This window comes from Exophiala oligosperma, assembly GCF_000835515.1.
Source record: "Exophiala oligosperma strain CBS 72588 unplaced genomic scaffold supercont1.12, whole genome shotgun sequence".
Classification (NCBI taxonomy): Eukaryota; Fungi; Ascomycota; class Eurotiomycetes; order Chaetothyriales; family Herpotrichiellaceae; genus Exophiala; species Exophiala oligosperma.
This window is the reverse complement of record NW_015622829.1, coordinates 166,133-192,428: the sequence shown is the minus strand read 5'-3', so window position 1 is coordinate 192,428 and position 26,296 is coordinate 166,133. Positions and strand designations below refer to the sequence as shown.

The 26,296-nt window shown below is 51.6% G+C and overlaps 9 protein-coding genes across 9 annotated transcripts; 5 read left to right on the top strand and 4 right to left on the bottom strand.

The window, feature by feature from the left end:
- Nucleotides 1-48: 48 nt before the first annotated feature.
- Nucleotides 49-2,653, bottom strand: PV06_10214 (uncharacterized protein). The gene has a single exon (XM_016411743.1). The coding sequence runs from the start codon at nt 2,121-2,123 to the stop codon at nt 666-668; it is 1,458 nt and encodes a 485-aa protein (XP_016257784.1). The 5' UTR covers nt 2,124-2,653; the 3' UTR covers nt 49-665.
- Nucleotides 2,654-5,433: 2,780 nt separating this feature from the next.
- Nucleotides 5,434-7,526, top strand: PV06_10213 (uncharacterized protein). Its single transcript, XM_016411742.1, has 2 exons — nt 5,434-5,658; nt 5,713-7,526. Exons 1-2 carry the CDS (start codon nt 5,624-5,626, stop codon nt 7,475-7,477), a joined length of 1,800 nt encoding a protein of 599 aa, XP_016257783.1. The 5' UTR covers nt 5,434-5,623; the 3' UTR covers nt 7,478-7,526.
- A 421-nt stretch (nt 7,527-7,947) lies between these two features.
- Nucleotides 7,948-10,226, top strand: PV06_10212 (uncharacterized protein). Its single transcript, XM_016411741.1, has 3 exons — nt 7,948-8,274; nt 8,373-8,456; nt 8,567-10,226. The coding sequence occupies exons 1-3, from the start codon at nt 8,167-8,169 to the stop codon at nt 10,028-10,030; spliced, it is 1,656 nt and encodes a 551-aa protein (XP_016257782.1). The 5' UTR covers nt 7,948-8,166; the 3' UTR covers nt 10,031-10,226.
- Nucleotides 10,204-11,582, bottom strand: PV06_10211 (uncharacterized protein; the record flags this gene model as incomplete). The annotated part of the gene is made up of 4 exons (XM_016411740.1): nt 11,304-11,582; nt 11,224-11,233; nt 11,065-11,109; nt 10,204-10,998 (listed from the first exon to the last, which is right to left on the bottom strand). Exons 1-4 carry the CDS (start codon nt 11,462-11,464, stop codon nt 10,204-10,206), a joined length of 1,011 nt encoding a protein of 336 aa, XP_016257781.1. The 5' UTR covers nt 11,465-11,582.
- Nucleotides 11,583-11,898: 316 nt separating this feature from the next.
- On the bottom strand, nt 11,899-13,175 carry PV06_10210 (ribosomal protein S15). Its single transcript, XM_016411739.1, has 2 exons — nt 13,098-13,175; nt 11,899-13,047 (listed from the first exon to the last, which is right to left on the bottom strand). Exons 1-2 carry the CDS (start codon nt 13,141-13,143, stop codon nt 12,161-12,163), a joined length of 933 nt encoding a protein of 310 aa, XP_016257780.1. The 5' UTR covers nt 13,144-13,175; the 3' UTR covers nt 11,899-12,160.
- A 176-nt stretch (nt 13,176-13,351) lies between these two features.
- On the top strand, nt 13,352-14,674 carry PV06_10209 (40S ribosomal protein S0). Its single transcript, XM_016411738.1, has 2 exons — nt 13,352-13,590; nt 13,647-14,674. The coding sequence occupies exons 1-2, from the start codon at nt 13,418-13,420 to the stop codon at nt 14,329-14,331; spliced, it is 858 nt and encodes a 285-aa protein (XP_016257779.1). The 5' UTR covers nt 13,352-13,417; the 3' UTR covers nt 14,332-14,674.
- Nucleotides 14,675-16,308: 1,634 nt separating this feature from the next.
- Nucleotides 16,309-18,087, top strand: PV06_10208 (uncharacterized protein; the record flags this gene model as incomplete). The annotated part of the gene is made up of 1 exon (XM_016411737.1): nt 16,309-18,087. One exon carries the CDS (start codon nt 16,309-16,311, stop codon nt 18,085-18,087), a length of 1,779 nt encoding a protein of 592 aa, XP_016257778.1.
- Nucleotides 18,088-18,558: 471 nt separating this feature from the next.
- Nucleotides 18,559-23,930, top strand: PV06_10207 (3-phosphoshikimate 1-carboxyvinyltransferase). Its single transcript, XM_016411736.1, has 2 exons — nt 18,559-23,366; nt 23,473-23,930. The coding sequence occupies exons 1-2, from the start codon at nt 18,591-18,593 to the stop codon at nt 23,497-23,499; spliced, it is 4,803 nt and encodes a 1,600-aa protein (XP_016257777.1). The 5' UTR covers nt 18,559-18,590; the 3' UTR covers nt 23,500-23,930.
- PV06_10206 (uncharacterized protein) lies at nt 23,761-26,229 on the bottom strand. The gene has a single exon (XM_016411735.1). It carries the CDS (start codon nt 26,173-26,175, stop codon nt 23,950-23,952), a length of 2,226 nt encoding a protein of 741 aa, XP_016257776.1. The 5' UTR covers nt 26,176-26,229; the 3' UTR covers nt 23,761-23,949.
- Between the last annotated feature and the right edge of the window lie 67 nt (nt 26,230-26,296).

Below are 26,296 nucleotides of genomic sequence, written 5' to 3'. Positions count from 1 at the left end.
AGATGATACCTTCATGAATTCACGAGTATGCCCGTGACCACCAACGGTACAGTAGGGGCAACCTAACTCATTTACATGAAGAACTACCCTAGGTATAAAAGCCCGTGATGTATAGCATTCTCTCGGGTCTGGAAGCCCGCGTTTCATTTCCACACTCGCTCGTTCAGATGATAACTGCCTTGAGATATCGCCGAGCATTTAAGATAGAGAAAAAAAATAAACTTCGAACCCTCCTCCTCAGACAGCCACATCCTGGTCCAAAAGCGCTCTCTCTTTCATTATCGAGAGAGAGAAAAACGGCATTCGCAACCCCAAGAATACCAGACAATATGGAAACTAACAACAACAAAAAACTCGATAAAAGAAGTAAGGCAGACAGAAAAATGAAAAAGGCCAGTCGCAAGTCCCACACAAAAACGAGGAGGATGCCGGCCGTGTACATGTACGGATATGGGGTATATAATCAATTGCAGATTGATTTTGTTATTGCAGCAATCGCTTTCTTTCTTCCCAAAAATGTTCAGTCTTTTGTGTGTGTCGTTATAAGTCGTTGGGATGGAGAGAGAATGCGCTGCACTCTTTTGACTCTCTTTGTCGCTCCAAAGAAAATAGGTGTTGGTTTTTGCGATGAATCATGGAATGGTATTGAGGAGAACAAAGAAAAATCACACAGCCACTGAGGAAGTTCTAGTCATCCGCTTCAGAGACTTTTTCCTCAATACTCGAGTGTCATGTTTTCCCGGGACGGTGACAATGCCCAGCACGTTCTCCCTCTCGCGGCCATCAACCACCGGGTCGTCGTACTGTCCCGAAATGCGATCTCCGCGGTCGTATCTCAATGTCGAGGATAGATCCTGGACATCGAGCCTTGACGACGACCAGTAGTCTGGCACCTGAGGTTCGTATAGAATCCCGCTGGGACCGTGCGTCGATCCGGACTTCGGTGTTGGGGGTAACATCGTCGCGCCACTACTCCGCTTTGACCCACGTGTCATCGACGTACGCTTGGTGAGATCAGGTTGAGACTTGCTGGAATGTTGATACATGGACCGGGTCATAGACGTGGGCGTCGGGTAGACCACAGACTTTGGTGCTGGGATATCCGGAACAGGGATGTTTGACTGTCGAAGATTCTCTATCCCGTTCTTTCTGGAGATTGTTGCGTCTGCAGTGCGTGGTCGAGGTGCTATCGAGTACGCGGATTGGTATGTTGGTTGAGAGTAACCCACCGAGGCACTGAATGAGTCGGCGTCCTGCGCCAGCGGTGGTGTTGACAACGGGCTGGAACGGAAAGTGGACGGCGTCTGAGAGGTTGAAAAGATAGGTTTTGGAGTTGCCAACGGAAGATATGACGGTCTTCGAGGTGCTTCAGCGCCAGACTGAGCAAGACTTGGAATAGGTGTACTGTCGACGGGATTTATCGCGGCTTGATAGGGAGAATGAGTGAACAGATCTGGTGAGTTCGTGCTGATCATGGATTGATGCGGAGATCTCTCAGAGATCCGTGAAAGGGTATGCTGTGATCGCTGTGTCAATGGCGAAACAGGCATATTGTGCGTAGAAAAAGACCTCGAGAAGTTGACTGTCGTCCTTCGACTCGAGGGGGACGGACTTGGTGATGCCGAAGGCGGAGTGATCTCCCAGCTTCGCGTTGTCGCTTCTTTGCTCTTCTCTGGAGTTTGGATTGGTGTAACGGGCCGCATGTCGCGTCTTGTAGATCTTGACACAGGTCTTGACGATAGCACAGAGCTCGTTTCTACCTGTGACATCTGGTCCAGCCGGGAATGCGATCTCTCTGCCATGACCGTATTCCACCATTCAAACGGACTTCTCCTCCCGGTCATAGTCGACTCATTATCGCCAAGTAGTCCAAATTGTCGCATGCCAAATTTGGAGCCTGTCAGGGAGAGATGTTGCGAGGTAGGTACCACTCGTCCTCTGCGTAAAGTAACTCGGCGAGTGGCACCTGTGAGATTATCGAGGTCCCCCCTTCGGGACAGCCCTCGCCTTAGACACCATCGTAAAGAGAGTGCGCAGACCAACACCAGGAGGGTCGAGCCGACAACAATGAGGACGATATATACCCAAAGTGGTAAACCAGTATTGTCTAGGAGAGACGTCATGAAGAGGGATGCCGTGAAAGGAATCCGAGCAGCATCGAGTTGCTCGGGACTAATAAAGTCTTGCCCGGTATCGAAAGTCGGAAAGAAGTTGAGACGGGAAGATCAGCCAGGTGGTCAATGCTGAAGAGATATATTCCGATGGTGTGGCATGTGGCGGCCGTGCGCCGAAGAGACAGCGACCCAGGAGGACAGTTTCACCGTGTGGTGGTGTGGGTGAGAAAAGTTGACGTCCGGTTGACAGCACCTTTGAAGGCTACTGACTTGGAGCGGTGTCTATTCCGAGACACAGAGGGCGAAGTCAGTCTTTTTGTACGGTAGCTGGCAACCTCTCAATCAGACCAGCATGACTGGGAAGATGCCGGTATCTGTTCAGAGGTATTTGGAAGCCGACTGAAGGAGGAAACGAATGTATGAGACGTATAAGACAAACATGCGGCCGAAAGGAGGGGACGAAAAAAAGAGACAAATAGGAAAGCGAGACTTGCTGCTGGTCAGATGGACACACGAGAAGAAAAAACACGAGATGCAGGTCACCGGTAGATGGTCATCGACAATTGAAAAGAAAGTGGAAGCGTGTGCTTCAGACAGGGACTATGCTGGACAACAGCTCGAAGCGGTGGAGGATGCAGGCAAAGTTCACTGATGCTTGCTAGCAGGTGGATACGGATTGGGAACTTGTGCGTCCAGGGTTTCCAACGTATCTGGAGCCCGGGGCCAGTCACAAGGCGGTCTGTGGACTCGGACACCAGAGAATGTCAATGAAGGTCTGGATGTTCCTAGGCCTAAGCCTAACGTGTTGGATGGCTTGAATTGACATGACAGGGGCAATGGAGAACGACCTGGATAAGCATCCGGATATAGTAATGGTATATGGAGCAATGTCATATGCAACCTCTTGAGGGCTGCATGGTTTGGCAGATCTGGTTTTAACCATGGTCACGACGTGGGAAAAGACTCCACGCCTCTGCGGTCAGAGACCATGCTGTAGTCTGTAGACATCATCAGAGGACGGACAGAAAATGACGAGACACAGTTCGTCAGTAGTCCAGAGATCGCGATGACGCGGATAACGACATCAACGATGAGCGAGAAACAAGTCTTCAAACTGGACACGAGGAAAATGCAAGAAAGAAAAGGCGAGGCGGAGTTGGGCATCGGGAGGCTCGGGCGACTCTGAAACGAGACAAAGAAGGCAAGGGGACAAAGCACAGCGCAAGGGGTGCATGCATCTGTGGGGATTGGATTGGCGGACCTCGACAGCCACCGCTCAGCAAGGCCACAGATCGTCAGGAACTGGCGTGCATGGACCATTGAAGCGTTGACAGGATTAGTGGAGAGGTAACAAGGGTTCTGAAACGATAGCGAACAGAAAGACAGTTCGCACTCCCAAGCTCGCCTGTCATCCTGCACGCGAAGAAGCTTACCAGAACGCGACCTGGAGGACATGATTGGGCTTCAGGGAACGAGATTTTTGTCAAACTCCCTTTCCGGTGTGTGGCTCGTTGGTAGCCTGAAAGTTGACAGCGCGAAGGGTCGAGAATGATCATGAGAAGAAGGGCGACGGAAGGACGACGGGGGTTTGCTCATCCTCGTACGAGGGCCAAAGCGGTCGCAGCGGATCATCCCTCGTCGCCTAGCTTAGCCAGCTTCTTTGAGCGGGTGCCCGGGTACTGTTGTAGAGATCTTTCAGCCACCACGACCCATGATGGTATGGGCCCTTGAAACGGCCCAAAGGTGCATGGACATGGCGTAGCTTGGAACTTGAGAGGCACGCTACCTCCTCACCATCCAATTTCCATTCTCCTCTTTCCTTGCTTTTTGAACAACGTTCATCTTTTGTCCGCGTCTTATCGGTTGTATTCTCCACTGGGCCAGTCATGGCGTTGGTTCAGTAGACATGACGCCTCGTACTCCGTACAACAGAATGCATGCACTTCTCGACTTGACAACCACGCTTAACTGATCCCTTTGACAAGCGAGATGAAATGGCAATCATGGTCTTGGACAGAAGATCTCCATTATCCTGGCTCCCGTAAGAAAACCATCATAGGGACGGCACGAGCTGACCGTTACTCCGTCCCATGGTGCCAGCAAACCTTCGCTCTGGATCAAATTTTGAAACGAGATTACCGGCTTACAGTAGGTTGGATTTGGAAAATGCACCGATCGAGATGTGTACTGTATCATTGTTGAATGGATCTGAAACCTGCTTCGCCCTCTGTTACTTGCTTAAGGCTAGAATGTATGCGCGTAAAGTTGCTCTCGCAGCTGTAGACAAGCAACAGTGGAAAATACTGTACGGTGCCCATGGACAATTGGGTCTTGCGAACTGCAAGATATGAACAGTTCCAGAGCTCTTTCCGCACATCGAAGCTATCATGAAATTCATTTCGACAATGTCCACCCACGGTGACTGGCGACGAAGATCTTGGCCACGGGGTGCATGATATTGCACTGCAAGGAGTACGGAGTACGGTATATATAAATAGGTGACGCTAACTTTCCAGGCATCAATTCGATCGCTTGCCTTGTTTCAAGCATATCTCGGCGTGCTCAGCGTCATTGAGCCTGCTGAGCTGTCTCTTCTCGCCTGGACCATGAAGGACGAAACGACTGAAGAGTAAACTGCCGAAGATACTTTCTCATTTTTAGCATCTTAGTCCGTAGTCCGCAGGAAGTAAACCGTAGATGGACTTGCTCAAGAGGCGGTGAGCGCGGCAAGGGATACGCTATTGGTTTAAATGTCTTTCTTGTCTCACTGTGTTTGGCTGCAACGGCAGTGACAGCGGCCTGAACGATCGAAGTCGTGTGCTTCTCCAGAAGGGTTTAGACGCCGGAATGGAGGGTTAGTAGAAATTCAACAACCATACCAGGTGCGGTGGAGAGGTGACAAGGACGAGATCTGGTCAGTGTTCATGATGGGCGCTGGTCGGTAATCGTAGTAAGAGGACATTGATCGCCATCGTATTGGGCATAGAAGTCGATGTATTGAACATCATGATAATGTCGAGGTGGTTGCTGCAATCCTTCGCACTGCTTGGGAACACGTAGAGAGACAATTGGATTGTTCTGTGCTGAATGCAGTTCTCCGTCTGACGAGCAAGGAGTATCCCAAATCGTCCGAGTCTTTGTCCTGCACAGGCTGAATTAATTCCTCCCTCGACCAAAAATGGAACGCGGACCGCTCCTCATCCTCATCCTCCATCATTTTATGGGGTTTCGCTGTGTTTGCGTTGCATGGCGGTATTGACTTCATCATAATTTTCGCGGGGCTTCACCATGACTTGAATCTTTCATAGCCACGTTGGGTCAAAGATACCGCTAGGCAAAGTTGACCGCTCGATTCATTGCGCACCATGTGGGTGTCTTGTTGATGCTTCAATTGTCTGTCGTGCCTCATCAGCGGCTCACTAGTCTTGTCTTCCCCGTGCGCCTGCGCCCAAGTCTTGCCTCCACATCCTCGTTTTAATCGATCGAACGAAGTGCCAAATTCCTCCAATATGGGTAAACAGCCGGCGGTAATCATCATTACCAGGTACGATCCCTCTCCTCTTGTGAACACAACGACACAACTGACACTTTCATATAGACATGGCGCCCGTCTCGATCAAGCCGACCGGAATTGGACATCAACGGCCGAAAAACCCTACGACACTCCTCTCTCCTACGGTGGTTGGATACAATCACAGACACTCGGTGTAAGAATTAATAATGAGCTCCATCATCTGGATGCTTCACATACGCAACATGCGGAACACAAGGACGATGCGACACACGACCGTCCTCATAAGAGGCGGAAGATCATCATACACTCTTCCCCATACCTGCGCTGCGTCCAGACCGCCATAGCAATCAGTGCTGGTATACAACATCCCCAGAATCACATCCGTCCACGATTGAGGCCCCGACAGCGTTCCTCACGGGCCAGTCTCCTCGCCGAAGAGGAGGTTGCCCCAGATTCCCATGAAGTCGACCACTCATCCCTGCAACGCACCGTAAGTCGTGAGCCCATACATACGAATCGGTTGGGCTATAATACATGCCGGCTGCGTATCGATTCTTTTCTTGGAGAATGGCAATGTCGAACCTACTTCGAATCGGCCCTTCCCCCACCGACGGCGGTGATGGTTTCAGAAGCAAAGATGGCGCTACAAGTACCACAGGAAGAAATCAAAGGTGCTGACCTCTCAGCATCTTTGACTTGTGAACTCCCAACCGTCGAGTGGGAAGAGAAGGAAAGTGAGGCCGCTTCTGTGCCTGTCCAAGAAAAGACCGGACTGAGAGCGATGGCTGCTGCTGGTCATTCGTTTCCAAAGCGGCCGCGGAACATTTCATTTGGGACGGAACTCGCCAATGGCGCCAGACTCCTGAACAGAAATTTGCAAAAGCATCCCGTTGGATACAGTCCACCTGTTCCCACGTATGCGATGGGTTCGTCGGACAAGATTCCTCCTGGTTATGTTGCCCACGCCCGTGATGTGTGTGTAACAATTGATCACGACTGGGACAGTGAAGCCGAACCTCTGCAATGGGGCGATGGCGGCCCATTTGACGAAGAATGGGGAAACATGCATCGAAGATTTCGAAATGGCTTGCAGAAAATGATTGACTACTATGAACACGAAGCCGCTGAACAAGATGATGGCGGCAAGGAAGACGAGGAGTTGGTCTTAGTTCTGGTCACCCATCAAGCAGGTTGCAACGCCCTCATCAGAATCCTTACTGGTGCCCCTGCTCTTCACGACGTTGCAACTGCGTCCTTGACCATGGCAGTACGAACGCAGGGTCAAGAAAAGGAGGGATCGCCCATGTCACCCACACGACGCAGAGGGTCGCTCGATCTGAGCATCTCCGATGACTACGAAATGAAGATCATCGCATCGACGGAACATTTGCGAGCTGGCTCAAACCCACTAGGGCTGAACTCGCCACGCCTGGGAAAATCACCAGCGTTCGCCAGTCGTCGGGCCGTCGGTGCGGATTCACCAGAGGGTTTTTCTTTAGGAGAGTCGTTGTCTCATCATCGTGGCTCCCACGGAGCGCTTGTGGCCAGAAGTCAGAGTCAGAGATCTCATGCTGCTGATCCAGCAAGTAATGAGGAACCACCGACTGGGCTTTGGCGGAAAGGTAGTCGTTACTCGAGAGACGAAACTGCCGACTCCAGCGAAACTGGAGCAAGCCCGAGTATTCAGACCCCCAGTACGTCTAGCAGCATTCGAGAAGAACCCACCTGGCAGGCAGATAAACTACCTGTTCGAAGTTCCAGTCAACGTGGACTTTGGGGTGGTGAATCGGTGCACAGAGACAGGAGTCCTGGGAAGAGAAGATGGACAGCTGTCGAGAGGTCTCCATGATTGAGGACAATGGGGCGTGGCTCACCTTGAAAATACACAAATCGACTTACTGATGTTGCTCAATGTCTCGCTACTCTCCTATATAATGAATAATGACATGTTTCTTGGTTTGTTTCTGTCAAGTGGTGTGCTTCTTTTTTCATGGACTTGAGTGCGGTGAAGACCGAAGGAGGACAGTAACTGGTATTGCCATTCCATCAATGTTCAACAAAGTGATGAATATACATTGCTCCATCTGAGTGATTTGACGAGATTATTTTATCATATCTGTACTTCGTGCCACAGATGCCCAGATCAGTGGTGTGACAGGTGCATCGAACCACCAAATGCTTGTCAAAAAGCATGTCGTGTGAGTCGCGGCTTTCACATCCAGCGATAAGGAAACGTGAAGTGGGTGGTGGGTGTCTATCCGCTATATACAACTAGGTAGAGTGTTAAATGCCGTTCAAAGACCCACCAACCTTCATCAATCGCGGAATATCAACGCTCTATCAGATTCAAACCCCACACATGGTTTGAACCCGACTACGCCCTAATGACAGTATTCTCACACATCCTTATCATTGCCACCCAACGGCAGGATACGACAGCAGTCATCGTCCAACCCATTTTGAGAGCCCATAGCTCCTGCGCCGGATACGAACAGGAGTCAGACAGAGCGATCTACCTAGGTAGGTATTGAGGTTACGATGGGTTCTCTACCACATTGGAAAGAGACGGCTTTACGACGTCGTCAAGCCCAGACCTCAGCCATACCTGAAGAATGGCGAATGAAATCTATCCCACCTGATTTCAAAGTAAGTACCCTGGGAGACAATTCATCTGGGGATCTATCATTTTTCGGGTCCATCGTCAAAAGATTAGGGAGATGCTAACCAGATCTCCCAAATTACAGGACAGTCGTTATGTGATTGAAAGATGTGGACTTCTTACACCTCTCGAGGTTGAAATCACCTCGACGATAGGAGCACGTAAAATTGTAAGATAATCCAGCTAGTTACCTACTACCGGGACAACGGCACGACAACGTTATCAAAATGCTGCTATGCTCACACATTGCTGACACCCGCGCTCTTTCTGTCTCTCTAGCTCCGACGGTACGAAGATGGTTCGTGGACGTGCGAATCCGTGGTGAGGGCATTTTGTAAACGTGCCGCTCTAGCCACTCAACTCGTCAACTGCTGCACGGAACTCATGTTCGAGGAAGCCATCAGCCAAGCGAGGGACCTGGACCGGTGGTACGCCGACACGGGAGAATTCGTCGGACCCCTTCACGGCATCCCGATCTCACTCAAGGACAACCACGTGGTGAGAGGACACGACACGACTCTGGGTTGGGTCGGGTTGATCGGGAGACCCGCCGAGGCCGACGAACTCACGGTCCAGCAGTACCGCGCCCTGGGGGCGATCGTGTACTGCAAGACCAACGTCCCCCAGAGCCTCATGATGAGCGACAGTTACAACCACGTCTGGGGCCAGAGCGTCAACTCCCTGCACAAGTCCCTGATCAGCGGGGGCAGTTCGGGAGGCGAGGGCGCGCTCATCGGCGCCCGAGGGAGCGTGTTGGGCATCGGCACCGACATAGGAGGAAGCATACGCATCCCCGCGGCCCTGCAGGGTCTGTACGGGCTGTGCCCCAGCGTGGGCCGCGTGCCGTACAGCCAGAGCTCCAAGGATCAAAAGTACATCGTCCGTCCCGTGGCCGGTCCCATGAGCAACTCGCTAGGGAGCATCGAGTTGTTCATGGAGGCTTATTTGGGTTTGGAACCTTGGAATTCTGATCCAAACATCTTACCCATCCCCTGGCGGCCGGAGTTGGACGAGCAGGTCCAGAACAAGGAACGACTGCGGATCGCGTGGATCGTCGACGACGGGGCCGTCAAGCCTCACCCGCCCATCGCGAGGGCCGTTCGAGATGTGGTGGAGCGGTTGAGGCAGGCCGGCCACGAGGTCGTCGAGTGGGACGCCAAGGACCACGAGCGAGCCTACTACGACCTCTGGGTCAAAGCCGTGCTGGCAGATGGCGGAAAGCGGTTCGAGGATCTGTGCAAGATGGTCGACGAACCCCTGATCCAGGGCATGTTGGTCGGCACGGAAGAGACGTACCTGGGCCCCGAAGAACGGATGGACCTGAGTGACTCGATCCACGGCTACAAGAGGGAGTACCTGAACCGGTGGACCGAGTCCGGCATAGACGCACTCATCATGCCCGTGACGCCCTGGGTGGGGATGCGACCTAAAATTTGGGTAAAGAGTCGACAGTACGTCGGGTACACCGCTCTCTGGAACATGTTGGATTATAGTGTCTTGACCATGCCGGTGGGCAACGTCGACGGTGTCCTGGACGACCCGCGACGGGACGACGAGTGGAAGGCACACGCCGCCCAGACGAGAAACTTCTCGGACGACTTCAACTACAAAATGTACCAGGACTTGTGGGACGACGGGCTCGTGCAGGGTTTGCCGGTGAACATTCAGATCGTGACGGGTCGCTTTGGAGAGGAAAAGGCCGTGGGTGTGGCGAAAGTGCTGGAGAAGTTGGGCATTGTATGATGTGTTGATGATGTTTTCCCATCTCCCTTACACTCTCGCCTTGTTATCATCCTTGCACATATCCGAGTTTGAGGTTCTATGGTTCATTCAATTGATATTCATGTTGATACGTATATGAAACATGGCACAACTCTGCACATATATATATCTCATATATATCGACAGTACATACTTCATGCCACCTTCTGGACAAACTCCTCAATCTTGGGACCGACAATATCATAAGCCTCTTCAGGCAGATAGTGTCCATAACCTTCACCCACCCCGACTCCTTGGTAGTCAACGCCCTCGGAGACCCAATCCTTCCACACGCCCGCGACGTCAATCCGTGCCCCCAGCTTGGCCTTTGAGAACATGACCAGAATCGGCACCTTCACCTTCCTTCCTTGCTCTTGGTCCTTTTTCTGCTCGTTCGCCTCGGGCGCCGCCCCCGCAGCGTAGTCGAGAGCCGAGTAGTACAGGGTTTCCTTCTTGTCGAACGACTCGGCGTACACGTCCAACGCGCCGTCCGAGGAGATCCTCGCGGCCGACTCGGGGTTGGGGCCGCCGATACGCAAATGTGCCTCTCGACACCACCGTGCGCCGCCGTACGCGGAGATGATGTCGACCGCCATGTCGGCGTTGGCCAGCAGGGGCCAGTGGAAATAGCCCTGGCTGATTGCCGGGTCGGCAAACGCCGTCCACTGAGCGAGCGTGGGCACGATGTCGAGAAGGATGGTGCCAATGACCGTCAGGTTGAGCTCAGAGTACGGCGACGTTGATGATGATGCGGCCGGTGGGTATGAGAAGTCGACGGCAAGACGGTGGCAGATGCGCGCGCCGCGGTCGTGGCCGCCTAGAATCACTCTCCGGGGTGTCTGGGAGGTATTGAAGACCGATGCGAGCGACTCAATGAGTGCTGTTCCCACGGCGCGTTTGGTGTTTGCGTCCTTGTCTTTTATGGGTGTTGAGATGCCGTAGCCGGGGAGCTTTAATGAGGATGGCGATGTCAGATCTCAGTCATTCAAAGAAATGAAAAAGGGGAGTTTACTGACCTCAGGAACGAAGAGCGAGATCTTGCCCTTGAGAGCCGGTACGACCTAGTTGCAAATGAGTATTAGATGGGCACATATCCATGAGGTATCGAGGACACTGAGACAAGACTGGACGTGTAGAGGACGAGTGAGGTAGAGAGGAAGATGTGGAATGCTCACTTTCCGCCATCTATAAATCATTATCGTCAGTGTTAGCTATTCGTTGCATCGTACCTCGCAGCAAAGACGTGGAGACTCACTCATATGCCGACTGAGGATATCCATGGATCAATGTCAATATAGGAGTCTCAGGACCTAAATCAGAAGTATAGCTATGGACCTCTGAGCCCGAGGATGTCTTGCTGACGTTATGCGTCAGGCCGAGGGAGTTGTAGAGGGATTGGGTGGTGACGGCAGCCATGATGATTGTTGATCTGATCAGTTGCACGAGGCAATCTCTGTACCAGCCCCGGCTACAGAGTTATATAAGTGCTCGATGCCAGACTTTATTTGCATTTATGACTGGCCTGAGCAATGGTGGTGGCACGCTGCTTGGGGATTAGTAAACGATGTATTCGTCCATGAGGCAAAGGTCGAGTCATGATGGAAATGGGGGGTAAATACTTCCCCGGGTCTCGTTCGTGCACGCGTAAAGACGGAGCATTGGCAAATGGCGTGCTCTATACCAATGTAAGGGTTGATTACCAAGACAACAACAAAGACAATTGAAGAGTCCGATTTTGTGAGTGCTTGAGGTAATGTTCAAACAGGCACCTATGGAAGCTGAATAGCCAAGGATGCGACGACATTGCAGGCGAAGTAACCAAACGCAACAGCCGAAATAGAGGAACGTAGTTGATGACACAGTACGTTCAGCAGCTTTAAATGATATGTCTCTTGTGACTAGATTTCCCCGAATAGAACTGGCTTGACTGATGGTGGACAGCAAATGAGCAAGGGAATCAATCACCAACATCACACCCAGACTCGGCATGATATGGAAATAGGATACTGTAAGAAATTGACTCTTTCTGTAGAATCTACAGTAGCTTGAACCAGCTCATGCAGTGTTGTTGACATGTAATTGTACAAAACTCCTTGCCCAAAGACTATCATATCAAGGCAAGCTGATCTCACCCTTCCACATGGCATCATTCAAGCCAAGTTTGTCGACAACGTTCTGCCATCGAGGACCTCCTCTGTCCTGCCGCCTCAGGTAAGCCATTAACTTCTGTCTTTTGTGAACCAGCAATCGTAGACCTCGCTTGTTGTTCTTATCGTTATGGTGTAAATTATCCGCCAGCACGTTGATCTTGGCCGTCATGATTGCTATTTGCACTTCAGGAGAGCCGGTGTCAGATCCGACTCGTCGCTTCACTGTGCTTGACCCTTGTGCATGCAGACTTTGTGGTTTAGGTGGTATGGTAGAGTCGGTGTTGTGGCGACCAAACTCTTCAATGCATCGTTGAATGTTGATACGAAGTCTGTCTTTGCTGCTGGCATTCTCCAGATCTGCTATCGCCAACAAAGCCTTGGAAGCATTCTCATGAGAAGCAGCATGCTCCTGGATCTTCTTCTGAAACTCTTCGGCGTGTCCGGGTACAGGACTCTCTTGTGGGAGAGGTTCGGTAAGCCATCGCGAGTACTCCAATGACTTGTCCACGTCGTCCTTTTTCAGAAAATAGTTCAGGTGATCTCCCTTTAATGTCTGGAGAGGACCCCGAGCGCGAAGCGAGTTGACGAAGGGAGTTGGTCGTGATCTGATGGGATCACCCAAAGCGAGTTTTCGTTCTTCTTCTAGGACATTTTGTCGGGCAAGGTTCGCGGACTTCCTTTGACGAGCCTGAGCTACTCGATAAGGGTCGATATGTTTATGCTTCCTGACTTTTCGTTTCTTTGCTCTTTTCGCATCCAATGGAGCTGTGGTCGAAAAAAGGCATGTGGAACATTTTGTGAAGGCATGATTCCGTGATGCCGCAGGCAAGCTCTGAAGGAGGCTTGTCACTGGATAGATAAGTTAACTAGAGTCCTGACAGTAAAACATCTCTACTCACAGTTGAACACGCTGCTTACCACGGTAGGTAATGCGCGTGGAGGCATTGTTGCTTTGTTCTGATGGTAGCACAGTCTCCTGCAGCAACTCTGGACGAAATACTTGAAGAACTTCGGGACCTCCCTTCGCAGAAACATAATTCCGGCCCCGGAAGGCCCTAATCCATAATAGGCCAAGCGTCTTAAAATCTTGGCGGAAATTTGTCGCACGAACTTTCCTGCGATTCCAAGGCCGATCCTCTACAATCGCAGTTCGCATTTCTTCAGCTTGCCATTCCTCTAAGAACTCACTCGATTCAAGTCGCTCAACACAGTCGCAAACATGGCGAGCCCATCCAACCTTCCCGCTATCTTCAACCCTACGTCCCAGGACATTGAGATGCTCCTGGCCGCACAATGTCACCTGGGATCTAAGAACTTGCAGGTGCACATGGAGCCATACCTATGGAAGACTCGACCTGATGGTGTCAATGTGATCAACATCTCAAAGACTTGGTAAGGAAGTTCTCAGGAAGACCGTCCGAACAACATTGCTAACTGTGATTGTTCAGGGAGAAGATCGTTCTCGCTGCCCGCATCATCGCCGCCATCGACAACCCAGCCGACATCTGTGTAATCTCCGCCCGTCCCTACGGTCAACGAGCTGTCCTCAAGTTCGCTGCTCACACCGGAGCTGTCGCTATCGCTGGTCGTTTCACCCCTGGTAACTTCACCAACTACATCACCCGCTCGTTCAAGGAACCCCGCTTGATCATTGTTACCGACCCTCGCACCGATGCCCAAGCCATCAAGGAGGCTTCGTACGTCAACATCCCAGTCATTGCTCTCTGCGATACCGACTCCCCTACCGAGTTCGTCGACGTCGCCATCCCCACCAACAACAAGGGTCGTCACGCCATCGGTCTCGTTTGGTGGTTGTTGGCTCGTGAGGTCCTCCGTCTCCGAGGCACTCTCGCTAACCGCGAGGTTGATTGGGACGTTGTGGTCGATCTGTACTTCTACCGTGATCCCGAGTCTGAGGAGCAGAAGGAGGAGGAGAAGCAACCTGGTGCTGACGAGGCCGGGCCGGCCGCTGTTGACCGCGGCTTCACCGACAACGCGGACTGGGCTGGAGAGTCAGGTGCTGCGCCGGGCATTGAGGGTGCTCCTCAGGCTGATGCCACCTGGAACGACCCTGGTACCGGTGGTGGTGACTGGGCTCAAGAGACCACCGCTGGCGCCACTGCTGGCTGGTAAGAGGTTGCGAAGTCAAGTTGTTCAATGTGCATGAATGCAGTATCTGCATTTTCCCGCCTAAAAAGCTCGACATCTACATCTTCCATCTCACTCCATGCACGGGACTCTTTCAACCACGATCTGCTTGCTATTCGCTATTCACGATACAACAAGGCCAAAAGTCGACGGCACTCATGAGGGAAAGATACTCTACTGGGATCACTCGTTCTTCTCGGAAGAGGGAAAGCCCTGTGCTGGAGATGAAGGGAGTGTACTTAATCGTTGCCCGGTCTTGTGATAACGTGTGTCACTGAGCATATCCAAGAAAGGATGAAATAGAACCAAAAAAGATGAAGAAAAATTGCCATTGCATACTTACGCTTCTATTCCTTTCTCTTTCTTATACATGTACTGCTTTTCGTACCGTCATTGCCCTGAACCTCCATCAAACATCCAAACTGTGAAAACTGCCGAACCCAAATCCTCGCCCATAAGACGGGAGTACTATACTGTAGACGCCAGCGTCTTCAAAGCTCATCGTTCCCTAGAACTGAAGTCTCTCATTGTGTCGATTTGAATGTTGCTAGCTCGATCAAGAGGTCAACGTAAAAGAAGAGTCGTCAACGCCTTTATTGTGTAAATGCTGTAATAAATGTAATGAATCATGGTGTAACCCTCTCGTGTATCTTCGCTGGGCACAACAGCCGTTCATTAACGCAACTCCAGGTAGCATTCAGAGCAGTAGTACTGACTGCATAGACGTCGGAATTGCTCGCCATTTTGTACAGGTTGGAAGCAGCCAGAACATGTGATCGCCTCGAGAACGTGTTGGGAGTCAGCCGAAGTGGTTGGGGGTTTTGGAGGATTGGTTTCTTGCTGTGGTGCAATACCGGTGCCTGTGTCCTGCTTTGAATCCATCTTGCTAGCTGCTTCAGGGTATCACACTCCTGATTGTTGGGTCTTGTGGTTCGTGGTTGTTGGATTTCAAAGTTTGTTTCAAAGGCCGACTTTGTTGTTGTTTGGTGATGATACGAAAAAGGTTCTGGAGCAAAGTGAGCAGTATTTATACATGAAGTCCATCGTCTTCAAGACTTATCATAACTGCTTCGCACATAATGAGGACACAAAGGACCATGATGACCAAGTGCACTCCCGCTTTGATACGATCCGAGACATCCAGGTAGAGACTCAAAGCGTCACTTTGACATGGGCTCACCGTGGCAGTGGTTAGAAGCTCAACCCTGGAGTCGTTTCCACCCTCGTCTGAACAAAGGAACCAAGGTACGTCCCTCTGAATGAAAAGCACTAGGATCTCGCTGCATCGCTAAGAGAGTCGGTGCATTATCTTCGGTCAACACCTTACCGAGACAACATGTTAAAGGAACGCACTTCTTAGCCTCACTATGTCTTCTAGATTGTAAATTTGCATCAGACAGACTGTGCATTCAGTCAAAAGGAAGAAGGCGATGTCATCAACGGTGATGATCAACATACAGTATATACATATACAATAGCAAGTTTGTGGTATGGGAGTACATTTATTACTCCATGCCCCTGTCGAAAACGGAGATGAGCAGTGCAGCAAGCGTTCAGGCCGCCAGGGTCTGGGTAGACGAAATCATCTCATGGCACGTCATGATAGGGCCGCCCTAGGTAAAGGCCTGGCCTCGCTTCCTGCAGGACCCTTGCTTAGCTTCTGGGGCTGAAACTGATGTGGCAGATTCTCGAATTTCATTAACCTCCTCAATCAGCTACAGTATCTTCATGTTGTGAAGGCCTCAACAGCATCTTCTATCACACTATGCTTGTAGTGAACGAGAACAAGGGTGTCAAAAGGTCGAGAGCATAAACCAACTACGTGTTTGCCCATGGTCCCACATATCCGTCACAAGCCTGATCGAGCCCTGAGTTCGGCACGGTCCTACAAGTGGGATCCAAGCTTCTGGCTGTTCCCGAGAAAAACAGTGGAGGCTCCCACGCACAGGGCTTATCATCATCATGACCTGGGTGCCATGGGAATCCGTACACAACTGGTCGCCCTTCCAGATAGACGCCCTCGGTCTTGTCACCCTCCTCGGGGCAGATGAGGTCAATGGTGCAGTAGGGCGCCTTGTCAAATGTGCCTACCTTGAGTATTTACCGATACTCGGTGCGTTCGTCATTGCTGGCAACCAAATTACGGACAAAGCCGCGGGCTGGAACCTCTACAACGTTTCACAAGGTATCCATACAACCGATCTGTCCGCCTGGTTGACAAGATGGATGCTGTCTCAAGACTTCGAGCAAACCCGAAGCTTCGTCATATGGACGGTCACTCCTCCGAGATCCCAATGGAAAGATATCACCGTCTCGTTGATTATCAGCATCATCTTCAATGGTTTTTTGCTGGCATTGACCATCGTATCGAGAGACTGGTACGGTTTCGCCAATGCCTTGGCTATGGATATCTCAATAATCGTTCGGGTTTACGTTGTAGGCCAACAAAGGGCCGCAGTGGATGCCAGAGTTAATGAGGTCGTAAAGAAGGCCCGGGAAAAAGAGGAAGAGAAGAGGAGAAGGCGGAGCCACGCATCAAGTCAAGATACAAATGGTGGTAGGACAGGACGACTCGACGCCTCTTCACAGGACTCTATCCCACCAAAGCATGCAGAGGAGCGGGCAAGAGTCTCCAATCCAGAAGATTCAATTGCACGTCCGAATTTTGATCGAAGCAACCTCAAATATCCGGATGATGAATGGACTGGAACCTCAACCAAAGTCTTAATCATCCAGACGGACTCCAAGGCTGTGACATTCTGGATGCCACAAGAACTACTCGCCCCGCCATCCTTGTTCATCGAGGGCCCAAGGCTATTACATCCGCGGATGTATTTTGTAGCTCGATCGATTGGTTGGCTCGCTTTTGCGGTCCACATTGTGGCGATCGGTATGGCAGATTTGGCTAGTCAGCTATATACCGTTGTTCTCATTGTGTTGCCGACGCTCCTGTTGGTACTCAAGTTCTCTTGCGACGACTCAAAATGGATCCAGACATTTTCAGAATGGATGAGGAAATATCTTGAGACACGTGCCATGGCATCAGAGCGCCAACGATTAGCCGATGAGAATGCATTGTCATCTGAGCCGATAAAACTGCGGAATTGCTGGATCGGTTCACGTTTGAAAGCCGAAATCTGCGAGTGGCCAGAATCCTATGAGTTCGTCGAGACGGCCCCATCGGAATGGTCGAGCGGCAGTCCTCGCAAAGAGAGAGGACGATCAACGAAGCGCCAAGACCTTTACGCCTGGCTTGCTCTCAGCCATGCCGAAGAGGAAAGCATGGACAAATGGGATCTATTCCCGCATATTCGCAATGATAACACTACATGGTGGGAGACTTACAAGCTGAAGAAGAATTGTCTGAAGCGGAATTCAACATTTGGACCACAGCTCACACCTGACAAGTCTTCCACCAAGGATACCACAGATGATGTGCCGACTTCGATCTTCCAGAAGGGCCGAACCAAGACGATCAACTTCGCCGCCAATATGTCGGACGGTCAGTATGTCCAAGCTCGAAGAACGAGCAGTGTCGTCGAGCATAGCTCAGCATTTCCTGCAATTAGTGATCATGAACAGCTGGAAAATATCATCGATGGCACTGACGGCGTCCTGACTCAATCTCCGGTAGAGACTGTAAGAGGAAGAGGCGGGCTGCTTTCTGCAGAGACTTCTGATACCATCATGAGTTCTACTCCTGATCATCGTCAGGCTACTGGTGGTATTAAGGAAGATTGAGCTGGTCAATCCAAGATTCCAACCAAGATTCCAACCAAGGAGAATTTTGAAAGCCATTTGAGCAAGCGTGAGAAATTTAAAGAGTACTGATTAAAAATATGGAAAGGTCACAAAGTTGAGTAGGTCTCTGAGGTAAAGGGTATGTAGGGAGGAACCTTGAATACCTGGGTAGCTTCAGTCTAAGCTAAGACTGAGGTGAGGCATAATCGCGAATATGAAAGAAGAGCCTGCTACTTTTTTCCGCATAGTTCAAGAAAATCGAAGCTCACGGATAAAGTCAACTCCGCTGGAGAAATATTCCACAGCCTCGTTCTAAGTCACTAGTGCCACTTAAGCGACGCTGTTCTCTCCAATTGATGCGTTTCCCCTTTCTGCAAGGCTGATCTAGTGCCGCCAAGTGCATAAAGCGCCAAGAGTTGAAAATAATCCAGCCTTCTCGAGCTCTTGACTCATTGACTGTTGGTACCGTCAGGTGAATTCAATCTGGTAGTCGGTGCGTCAAGATGCCGATGGTCAATGGAACGGCGAAAGAGGTTCGAGTGAGTCTACTCGGCAAAGAAAGTATCATCATCAACTTTGGACTATGGCGCAACTACGTCGCTTCCGACCTTCTCACAAACCTCGAGTCATCAACCTACGTTCTCATCACCGACACCAACCTTGGCTCCCTTTACATTGAATCCTTTCAAAATGCTTTTCGGACTGCATCTCAGCAGAAGGCAAGCTCATCAAGGCTACTAGTTCACCAAATCCCCCCAGGAGAAAGCTCAAAGTCTCGGCAAACAAAGGACGATATTGAGGATTGGCTGCTAAGTCAGAGCCCACCATGTGGCCGCGACACCGTCATTATAGCTCTTGGAGGTGGCGTTGTGGGTGACCTGACTGGATTCGTGGCTGCAACCTACATGCGAGGTGTACGGTTCGTTCAAGTGCCGACAACGTTACTTGCCATGGTCGACTCGTCCATTGGCGGAAAGACAGCCATCGACACGCCTCTCGGCAAGAATCTTGTCGGTGCTATCTGGCAGCCTCAGCGAATTTATATTGACTTGGACTTCCTGGGGACCTTGCCGCGAAGGGAGCTCATTAATGGCATGGCCGAGGTCATAAAGACGGCCGCGATCTCCGAAGAGGAAGAATTTATCGCTCTAGAGCACAACGCCGATCAGATCATGGCCGCTGTCAATGACGATGTCAGGAAAGGCGCTGCCAGATTCAAGGACATTGAACCCATCTTGATTCGCATCATATCTGCCTCCGCAAAATTCAAGGCTCATGTGGTAACTATCGATGAGAGAGAGACCGGACTGCGAAACCTGTTGAATTTTGGGCACTCCATTGGTCATGCTATGGAAGCTTTCCTGACGCCACAGGTGCTGCACGGAGAGTGCGTGGCTATCGGCATGGTGAAAGAAGCCGAACTTGCTCGACATCTCGGTGTTCTTAGTGGTGTAGCCGTCGGACGTTTGCAGAAGTGTATAACCGCGTACGGTTTGCCGACGAGACTGGATGATGAAAGGGTGCGCAAGCTATCAGGTGGCAAGGTATGTACTGTTGACGGCATGCTCAAAAAGATGGGCGTGGACAAGAAGAACGACGGAGCAAAGAAAAAAGTCGTCCTTCTCTCTGCCATTGGACGCACATATGAGCAGAAAGCGAGCGTTGTTGCCGATTCTGACCTCCGTGTGATTCTTTCACCAAGCATTGAGGTCTTGCCTGGTGTCCCCAGGGATCTGAACGTCGTCTGTGCGCCACCGGGATCAAAAAGCATCTCCAACAGAGCTCTTGTCCTTGCAGCTCTTGGCAAGGGTGTTTGCCGCGTCAAGAACTTGCTCACGTCCGCCGATACAGAGGTCATGCTGGAAGCACTGACTCGTCTGGGAGCTGCCACGTTCTCTTGGGAAGACGATGGCAATGTCCTGGTCGTTAACGGAAACGGCGGCCAGCTTCGTGCAAGCCACCAAGACTTATACCTGGGAAATGCTGGGACAGCTGCGCGCTTTCTGACCACGGTCGCAACGTTGACTCAACAGAGCAACGTAAAATCTACAGTTCTTACGGGCAATGCACGGATGAAGCAAAGACCTATTGGGGATCTCGTGGATGCGTTGAAAGTCAATGGTGCTGGGGTCGAATACCTAGAAAGTCAGGGATGTCTTCCTCTAAGGATTGCAGCTTCTGGTGGCTTCAATGGGGGAGAAATCAGACTGGCAGCCAAAGTCTCGTCTCAGTATGTTTCATCACTGCTTATGTGCGCACCCTATGCAAAGGAAGCGGTCACACTTAGACTTGTTGGCGGAAAGCCAGTTTCGCAACCATACATCGACATGACTATCGCCATGATGGCGTCATTCGGCATTCAAGTCGAGAAGTCCAAGAGTCAAGAACATACCTACCACATCCCACGTGGTTCTTACCGCAATCCGTCAGAGTACATGGTGGAAAGCGATGCCAGCTCAGCAACTTATCCTCTCGCTATTGCGGCAATCACTGGAACGACTTGTACGATCCCAAACATCGGCTCTGCATCCCTGCAAGGCGACTCACAGTTTGCCGTCGACGTTCTTCGGCCGATGGGCTGTGAAGTTAAGCAGACGGCAACGTCGACTACGGTGATCGGGCCGCGTGGTGGGGTTTTGAAGCCTCTCTCCAACGTAGACATGGAACCAATGACTGATGCCTTCTTAACAGCCTCTGTCTTAGCGGCAGTCGCTCAAGGCACCGGCACAAGCACAACGCGTATATATGGCATCGCTAATCAACGAGTCAAAGAGTGCAATCGCATACAAGCCATGGAGGACGAGCTAGCCAAGTTTGGAGTGACTTGTCGCCAGTTCGACGACGGTATCGAAGTCGATGGTATTGACAGAACTCGACTGAAGCAACCTAAAGGTGGCGTACATTGCTACGATGATCACAGAGTTGCGATGAGCTTCAGCGTGCTAGCGCTAGCGGCACCTCAACCTAGTCTGATCCTTGAAAAGGAATGCACAGGAAAGACATGGCCGGGTTGGTGGGACACGATGGCTCGCCAGTTCAATGTCAAATTGCAGGGAGTAGAGCTGGATACTGTCGTGCAGTCACCGAATAAGCGACTCGACCGTGATTCTGCTTCCATGTTCGTCATCGGAATGAGAGGTGCTGGAAAAACCACCTGCGGACGCTGGGCCGCGAAGTCGCTGGGAAAAAAGCTACTCGACCTCGATACTGAGCTTGAACTCCGGGAGGGCATGGGAGTTGCGGAGATCGTCAGAAAACATGGCTGGGAATACTTTCGCGAGCGCGAACTGGCGCTCCTCAACGACGTCGTAAAAAACATGCCAAACGACTACATTCTTGCCTGTGGTGGTGGCATTGTCGAAAGTCCGGAAGCACGACAGATTCTGGTCAACTGGCATCAAACAAGAGGGCACGTCCTCCTTGTCGAGCGTGATATCAATCAAGTCATGGGCTTTCTGAACATTGACAAGACACGCCCTGCATACGTCGAAGACATGATGGGTGTCTGGCTCCGACGCAAGCCATGGTTCGAAGAATGCAGTAACCTTTTGTTCTACAGCCAAGATATACCCAACGAGAAAATGTCCGAGGCTGCCGCAGACTTCGACCGCTTCCTGCACGTGGTGACTGGTCGAACCGACACGTTGTCCGATCTCAAACGAAAATCTGAATCTTTCTTCGTAGCGCTCACATTTCCAGATCTCCGCCCGCACCTGAACATCCTTCCAGAAGTATGTCTCGGTTCCGACGCTGTGGAACTACGTGTCGACCTGCTCAAGGACCCAAATTCCTCTTCCCGAACCCCTTCGGCAGAGTACGTCACGGCGCAACTCTCTCTACTCCGAGCTACAGTCCCTCTGCCGGTGGTCTTTACGGTACGCACGTCTGCACAAGGTGGTCAGTTCCCTGACGACGCCCATGCCGAGTACGCCGAACTGTGTAAGTTGGCAATCAGAATGGGTGTCGAGTTCGTCGATCTCGAAGTCGCCACCTTGCCCGAAGGTCTTCTCAACTCGATCCTCGCGCTCAAGAACAGCAGCACGTCGCGCATCATTGCGTCTCATCACGACCCACAGGCCCGTCTGTCCTTCAACAACCCGGCCTCCTGGATCCCCGTGTACAATCGCTGCCTCCAGTACGGCGATGTAGTCAAGCTGATTGGCGTGGCGTCCAGTCTGGACGATAACTTCTCCCTGCGCAAATTCAAGCAATGGTCGGCGAGCCAGCATCCTGAACTTCCCCTGATTGCCATCAACATGGGCCGTGCCGGCCAAGCGTCGCGGATACTCAACGGGTTCATGACGCCTGTGAGCCATCCCGCGCTCCCCTTCAAGGCGGCACCGGGCCAACTCAGCGCGGCGGAAATTCGTCAAGGTCTAAGCCTGATGGGCGAGATCGTCCCGAAGCAGTTCTACCTGTTCGGAAGTCCGATTAGCGCGAGCAAGTCTCCTGCCCTGCACAATACCTTGTTCAGGGAGACGGGCTTACCGCACCACTACGAAGCCTTCGAAACGACCGACGCGGACGAACTGAAGAGCAAGATCCGAGCGGCCGACTTTGGCGGCGCGAGCGTGACTATCCCGCTGAAACTCGACGTCATGCCATTATTCGACGAAGTGGACGAGAGCGCGCGGCTGATTGGCGCCGTCAACACCATCGTGCCAGTCCCCGTCGCCGGCGCGCAGCAAGGCGCGAAATTGGTCGGACGCAACACCGATTATCTGGGCATGATGGACTGCCTGCGGGCGGCGGGCGCGAGCGCAGCACTCGGCGACGCGGAACAGTCTGGGCTGGTCATTGGCGGAGGCGGCACTGCTCGCGCCGCGATCCAGACGCTACACACCATGGGCTACAAGCCGATTTACATCGTCGGCCGGGACGCACGAAAGATTGAGGAGCTGGCCAGGGATTTCCCGACACGGTACGACCTCGTCGTCCTTGACTCTGGCGTCACAAAGATCCGCACGCCGCCCACGGTGGCCATCGCCACCATCCCGGCCAACATCCCCATCGACAGCACGCTGGCCGGCACGTTGCAAAAAATCGTCAAGATGCCAGTGCCCGAATCCGTCATGCCCAAAGGTCAAGGATCCAGCGCACCCGGTAGGATCTTGCTCGAACTCGCGTACAAGCCGGCACACACGGAGGTGATGAAGATGGCGGAGAGCGGTGCGTGGAAGACGGTCCAGGGGCTCGAGACCCTCGTCACCCAAGGTGAGTGGCAGTATGAGTACTGGACGGGGATACGGGTGAGAGGTCTCGGTAGTAGGATCACCAGGGTGAGTTTTGCTTTTGTTCCCCCCCCCCTTTCCTCGCTTGTTTTTCGGTTCATCACCCGATGGGAAAGTTCTATTTCAGTCCACTAACAACTTTTTGTTTTCTCAGGGAGTCGTCCTTGGATCAGATGCGTAGAAATATTTTACAGTCGGACACAACCTATTTGAAGGGGAGGATGTACAAGGGTGACGCACATCGTTCAGCTGGGATTGCACAAGCTTCGTACGTGATCGCTCTGGCGGATCCAAACGGTCGCTTTTTTTCAAAAGCTTTAGTGGTATGAAAGATTTTTGTTTGTAGGACAGCGCTGTACAATTGGATCACACAGTACAATCCCACACACACCCCAACCCCACGAAAAAGACGCGTACTTCTGGTGAAATTTATGGGTTAATTAATGATGTCGTCTGTCGAGCAACCGCCGTTATGATACAGTAGATACTTGGATACTCACACCTCGCCTTATTTACCTACTTGATACAACAAGACTTTCCGAGAACATTGCCACCGAGAAATGCAGGGAAAGATACCGTACCTCCTTGGTGTCTCGCCTTGAGACCCACAACAACACTATACAAAACCATTTCAAGACCCTTGGTTCCTTCTCTGCTCTTCTGCGTGTCTCTGCAAGGCTGCCGCAAGAGCAGGATTACCTGCCCACACTCCCGGATTGTGAAACGGTTGCGACGATGAAGTCTTGGACTCGGTACCAGGAGCAAAATTCTGCTGACCGTGTTTGGAGGGTGGAAATTGTGGTGGAAACTGTTGCTGCTGTTGCCGCTGCTGAAATGGCTGTGGCTGCGTCTGTTGAAACTGAGCAAAGAACGATGGAGACATTCCCATTGGCATCTGTGGCATCTGTGGCATCTGTGGCATCTGTGGCATCTGTGGCATAAAGGGAACTCCAGCTTGTGGTGCTTGCATCTCCCCGAAACTGAACGAGACGTTGGGCAGAGGAGTCATCGGCGATGGTGTAGTAGGAGGGTATGAGATGTTGTGTGGTGTGATCGACGGGGTTGTAGGAAGATTGAGGTCTGGTGCGTTGGGTCGGTAGCCACCCTGGGAACTGTGGGTGTTGTGCTGCTGTTGGCGATTATTAAAGCCACCGCCACCACCTCGAGAGTGATTGAACCCTCCGCCGCCGCCGCGGTTATTTCGCGAAGTCCCTCCTCGTCCTCTGAGATGACCTCTGCCTCTTCCCCCGAAATCAGGTCTACCGTTCTGGAAAAACGGTGGAGGAGGAGGTAGATGGCCGTGACTGTTCTCTTGAGGTTGTTCGCCCCTCGACAAAGCCTCGGCCATATTGTCAGGCCTCTGAAGGGGAGTATACCCTTCATCACCACCGTCCGGGACATCATCATAATTCATTTGAATCGACCCGTTACCATAACCGTTGTTATCGGTGCTATGGTGAAGGTGTGCTCCACGACTACCACGATGTGATGATCCTCTTGCCAACTTTGATCCACCACGGCCTCTACCAGTGTCCCCCCTTCCTTGTTTTCTCGCCTTCATTTGACGTTTGTGCTCTGCTTCAGCTTCGTCATCCGAAAACTCCATCTCATCATCACCCACTTCTTCATCATGGAAATTCGATGCATCGCTGCCCTTGACGGCCTTCAGAGGCTGTGTGAAAACAAAGGTTGAATGCTGGGGTACGTAGAAGACTACAGTGCCGATCTGCGAGAGACCAGCCTCTGCGATAGCCTCGTCATTGGTGAATCGGATCGTATACCGGGGTTCTTCGACTCGCCCTATCAAGTCTGCGACAACCCCGACAACAGATCGGTTTTCGAGGCAGATCAAGGATCCAGACTCGAGAACCTGGTATTCTCCAGACGTCTTCGCTTTGATCACCACTGTGCTCTCAACCACGAACTCAACATTGCCCAATTCTTCGACTTTCATTTCATTGGTCACAATGATATCAGGCTTCGGTATCACTTCTTCCTGTCGCTCATTTGCCGTCCGCAGCTGGGCACCATCTGATTTGTCTCGGGATCTACCTCCTTCGTCGTCCGAGCCTCCATCTTCTTGCATCAGCATCCTAGCTGTCTCTTCTGGATCAAGCATTGAATATTCTCCGTCAACATCTTCATCGCTGTCTTCATCCGAAGATGTGGTGTCGTCCGAGGAATCGGAGTCTGAAGATGATTCGTAAGGTGAAGAGTCGATCTCCCACTCTGCGCCCTCGGCCGCGGTCTCATGAGGGTGCAAGTGTTCTGCTGGAGATATGTCTTCAGAACTCTCTGGCACAACCGGAGCAGCTGGGGCACCGGCCTCGTCTCTCACTGTCGGGATGGCTTCATTGGTGTCCGCGTTGATACCGACCATGGCATCATGGGCAACAGCGTTTTGTGTCACTTGAGCGGTCGACTCGCCCTCGTTTACATTAATTGAGTCGATAGTTGTGGTATCCTGACGAGGATTTTGTACTTCTGCTTGAGACCCATGTACCCCAACAGCCATCGGATTCTCTTGTGTGGTGTTCTGTTCACCATCTGCAATGGACATGAGAGGTTGGGTTGAGGACGGCTGAAGTTGCGCAGCAGAAGAGGATTCGGCTTCGACCTGGAGCATCAGCGCATCCAGTAAAGAATTCGGGTCCCGAGAACTAGTCATATTTTCCAACACTTGTTCTTTTAATTGGCCGAGTCCAGGAATAGTCGAAGTATTCTCTGTTGACGCCTGCATCGTCAAAACATCACATCCGCTAGTTAAGTTCGCATTCTGAGAAGAAGGGCGGTCTCCGTCAGGCGAGGCTGTTCTTTGGCGTTTGGAAGGAGATGTGGGAAACTCGTCAACATCCATGGCGTATGAGACACGAGGACAACTGCAAAATCACCCTGGATGGTCAAGATTAAGTATGAAAACCAAGATGGCGAGGGACATTTCGAGACGCCTTCGACAAAAAAAATATGGAAGATGCGGA

Excerpts from the sequence above, each read along its gene's own strand:
- PV06_10213 (XM_016411742.1), top strand. The coding sequence starts at position 5,624 with ATGGGTAAACAGCCGGCGGTAATCATCATTACCAG. Across the intron at positions 5,659-5,712 it reads GCGGTAATCATCATTACCAG|ACATGGCGCCCGTCTCGATC; the intron begins GTACGATCCCTC and ends ACTTTCATATAG.
- PV06_10206 (XM_016411735.1), bottom strand. The coding sequence starts at position 26,175 with ATGGATGTTGACGAGTTTCCCACATCTCCTTCCAAACGCCAAAGAACA.
- PV06_10210 (XM_016411739.1), bottom strand. The coding sequence starts at position 13,143 with ATGCCTCCACGCGCATTACCTACCGTGGTAAGCAGCGTGTTCAACT. Across the intron at positions 13,048-13,097 it reads GGTAAGCAGCGTGTTCAACT|TGACAAGCCTCCTTCAGAGC; the intron begins GTGAGTAGAGAT and ends TTATCTATCCAG.
- PV06_10209 (XM_016411738.1), top strand. The coding sequence starts at position 13,418 with ATGGCGAGCCCATCCAACCTTCCCGCTATCTTCAACCCTACGTCCCAG. Across the intron at positions 13,591-13,646 it reads ATCAACATCTCAAAGACTTG|GGAGAAGATCGTTCTCGCTG; the intron begins GTAAGGAAGTTC and ends GTGATTGTTCAG.
- PV06_10212 (XM_016411741.1), top strand. The coding sequence starts at position 8,167 with ATGGGTTCTCTACCACATTGGAAAGAGACGGCTTTACGACGTCGTCAA. Across the intron at positions 8,275-8,372 it reads CTATCCCACCTGATTTCAAA|GACAGTCGTTATGTGATTGA; the intron begins GTAAGTACCCTG and ends CCCAAATTACAG. Across the intron at positions 8,457-8,566 it reads CGATAGGAGCACGTAAAATT|CTCCGACGGTACGAAGATGG; the intron begins GTAAGATAATCC and ends CTGTCTCTCTAG.
- PV06_10207 (XM_016411736.1), top strand. The coding sequence starts at position 18,591 with ATGCCGATGGTCAATGGAACGGCGAAAGAGGTTCGAGTGAGTCTACTC. Across the intron at positions 23,367-23,472 it reads TCGGTAGTAGGATCACCAGG|GGAGTCGTCCTTGGATCAGA; the intron begins GTGAGTTTTGCT and ends TTGTTTTCTCAG.
- PV06_10214 (XM_016411743.1), bottom strand. The coding sequence starts at position 2,123 with ATGACGTCTCTCCTAGACAATACTGGTTTACCACTTTGGGTATATATC.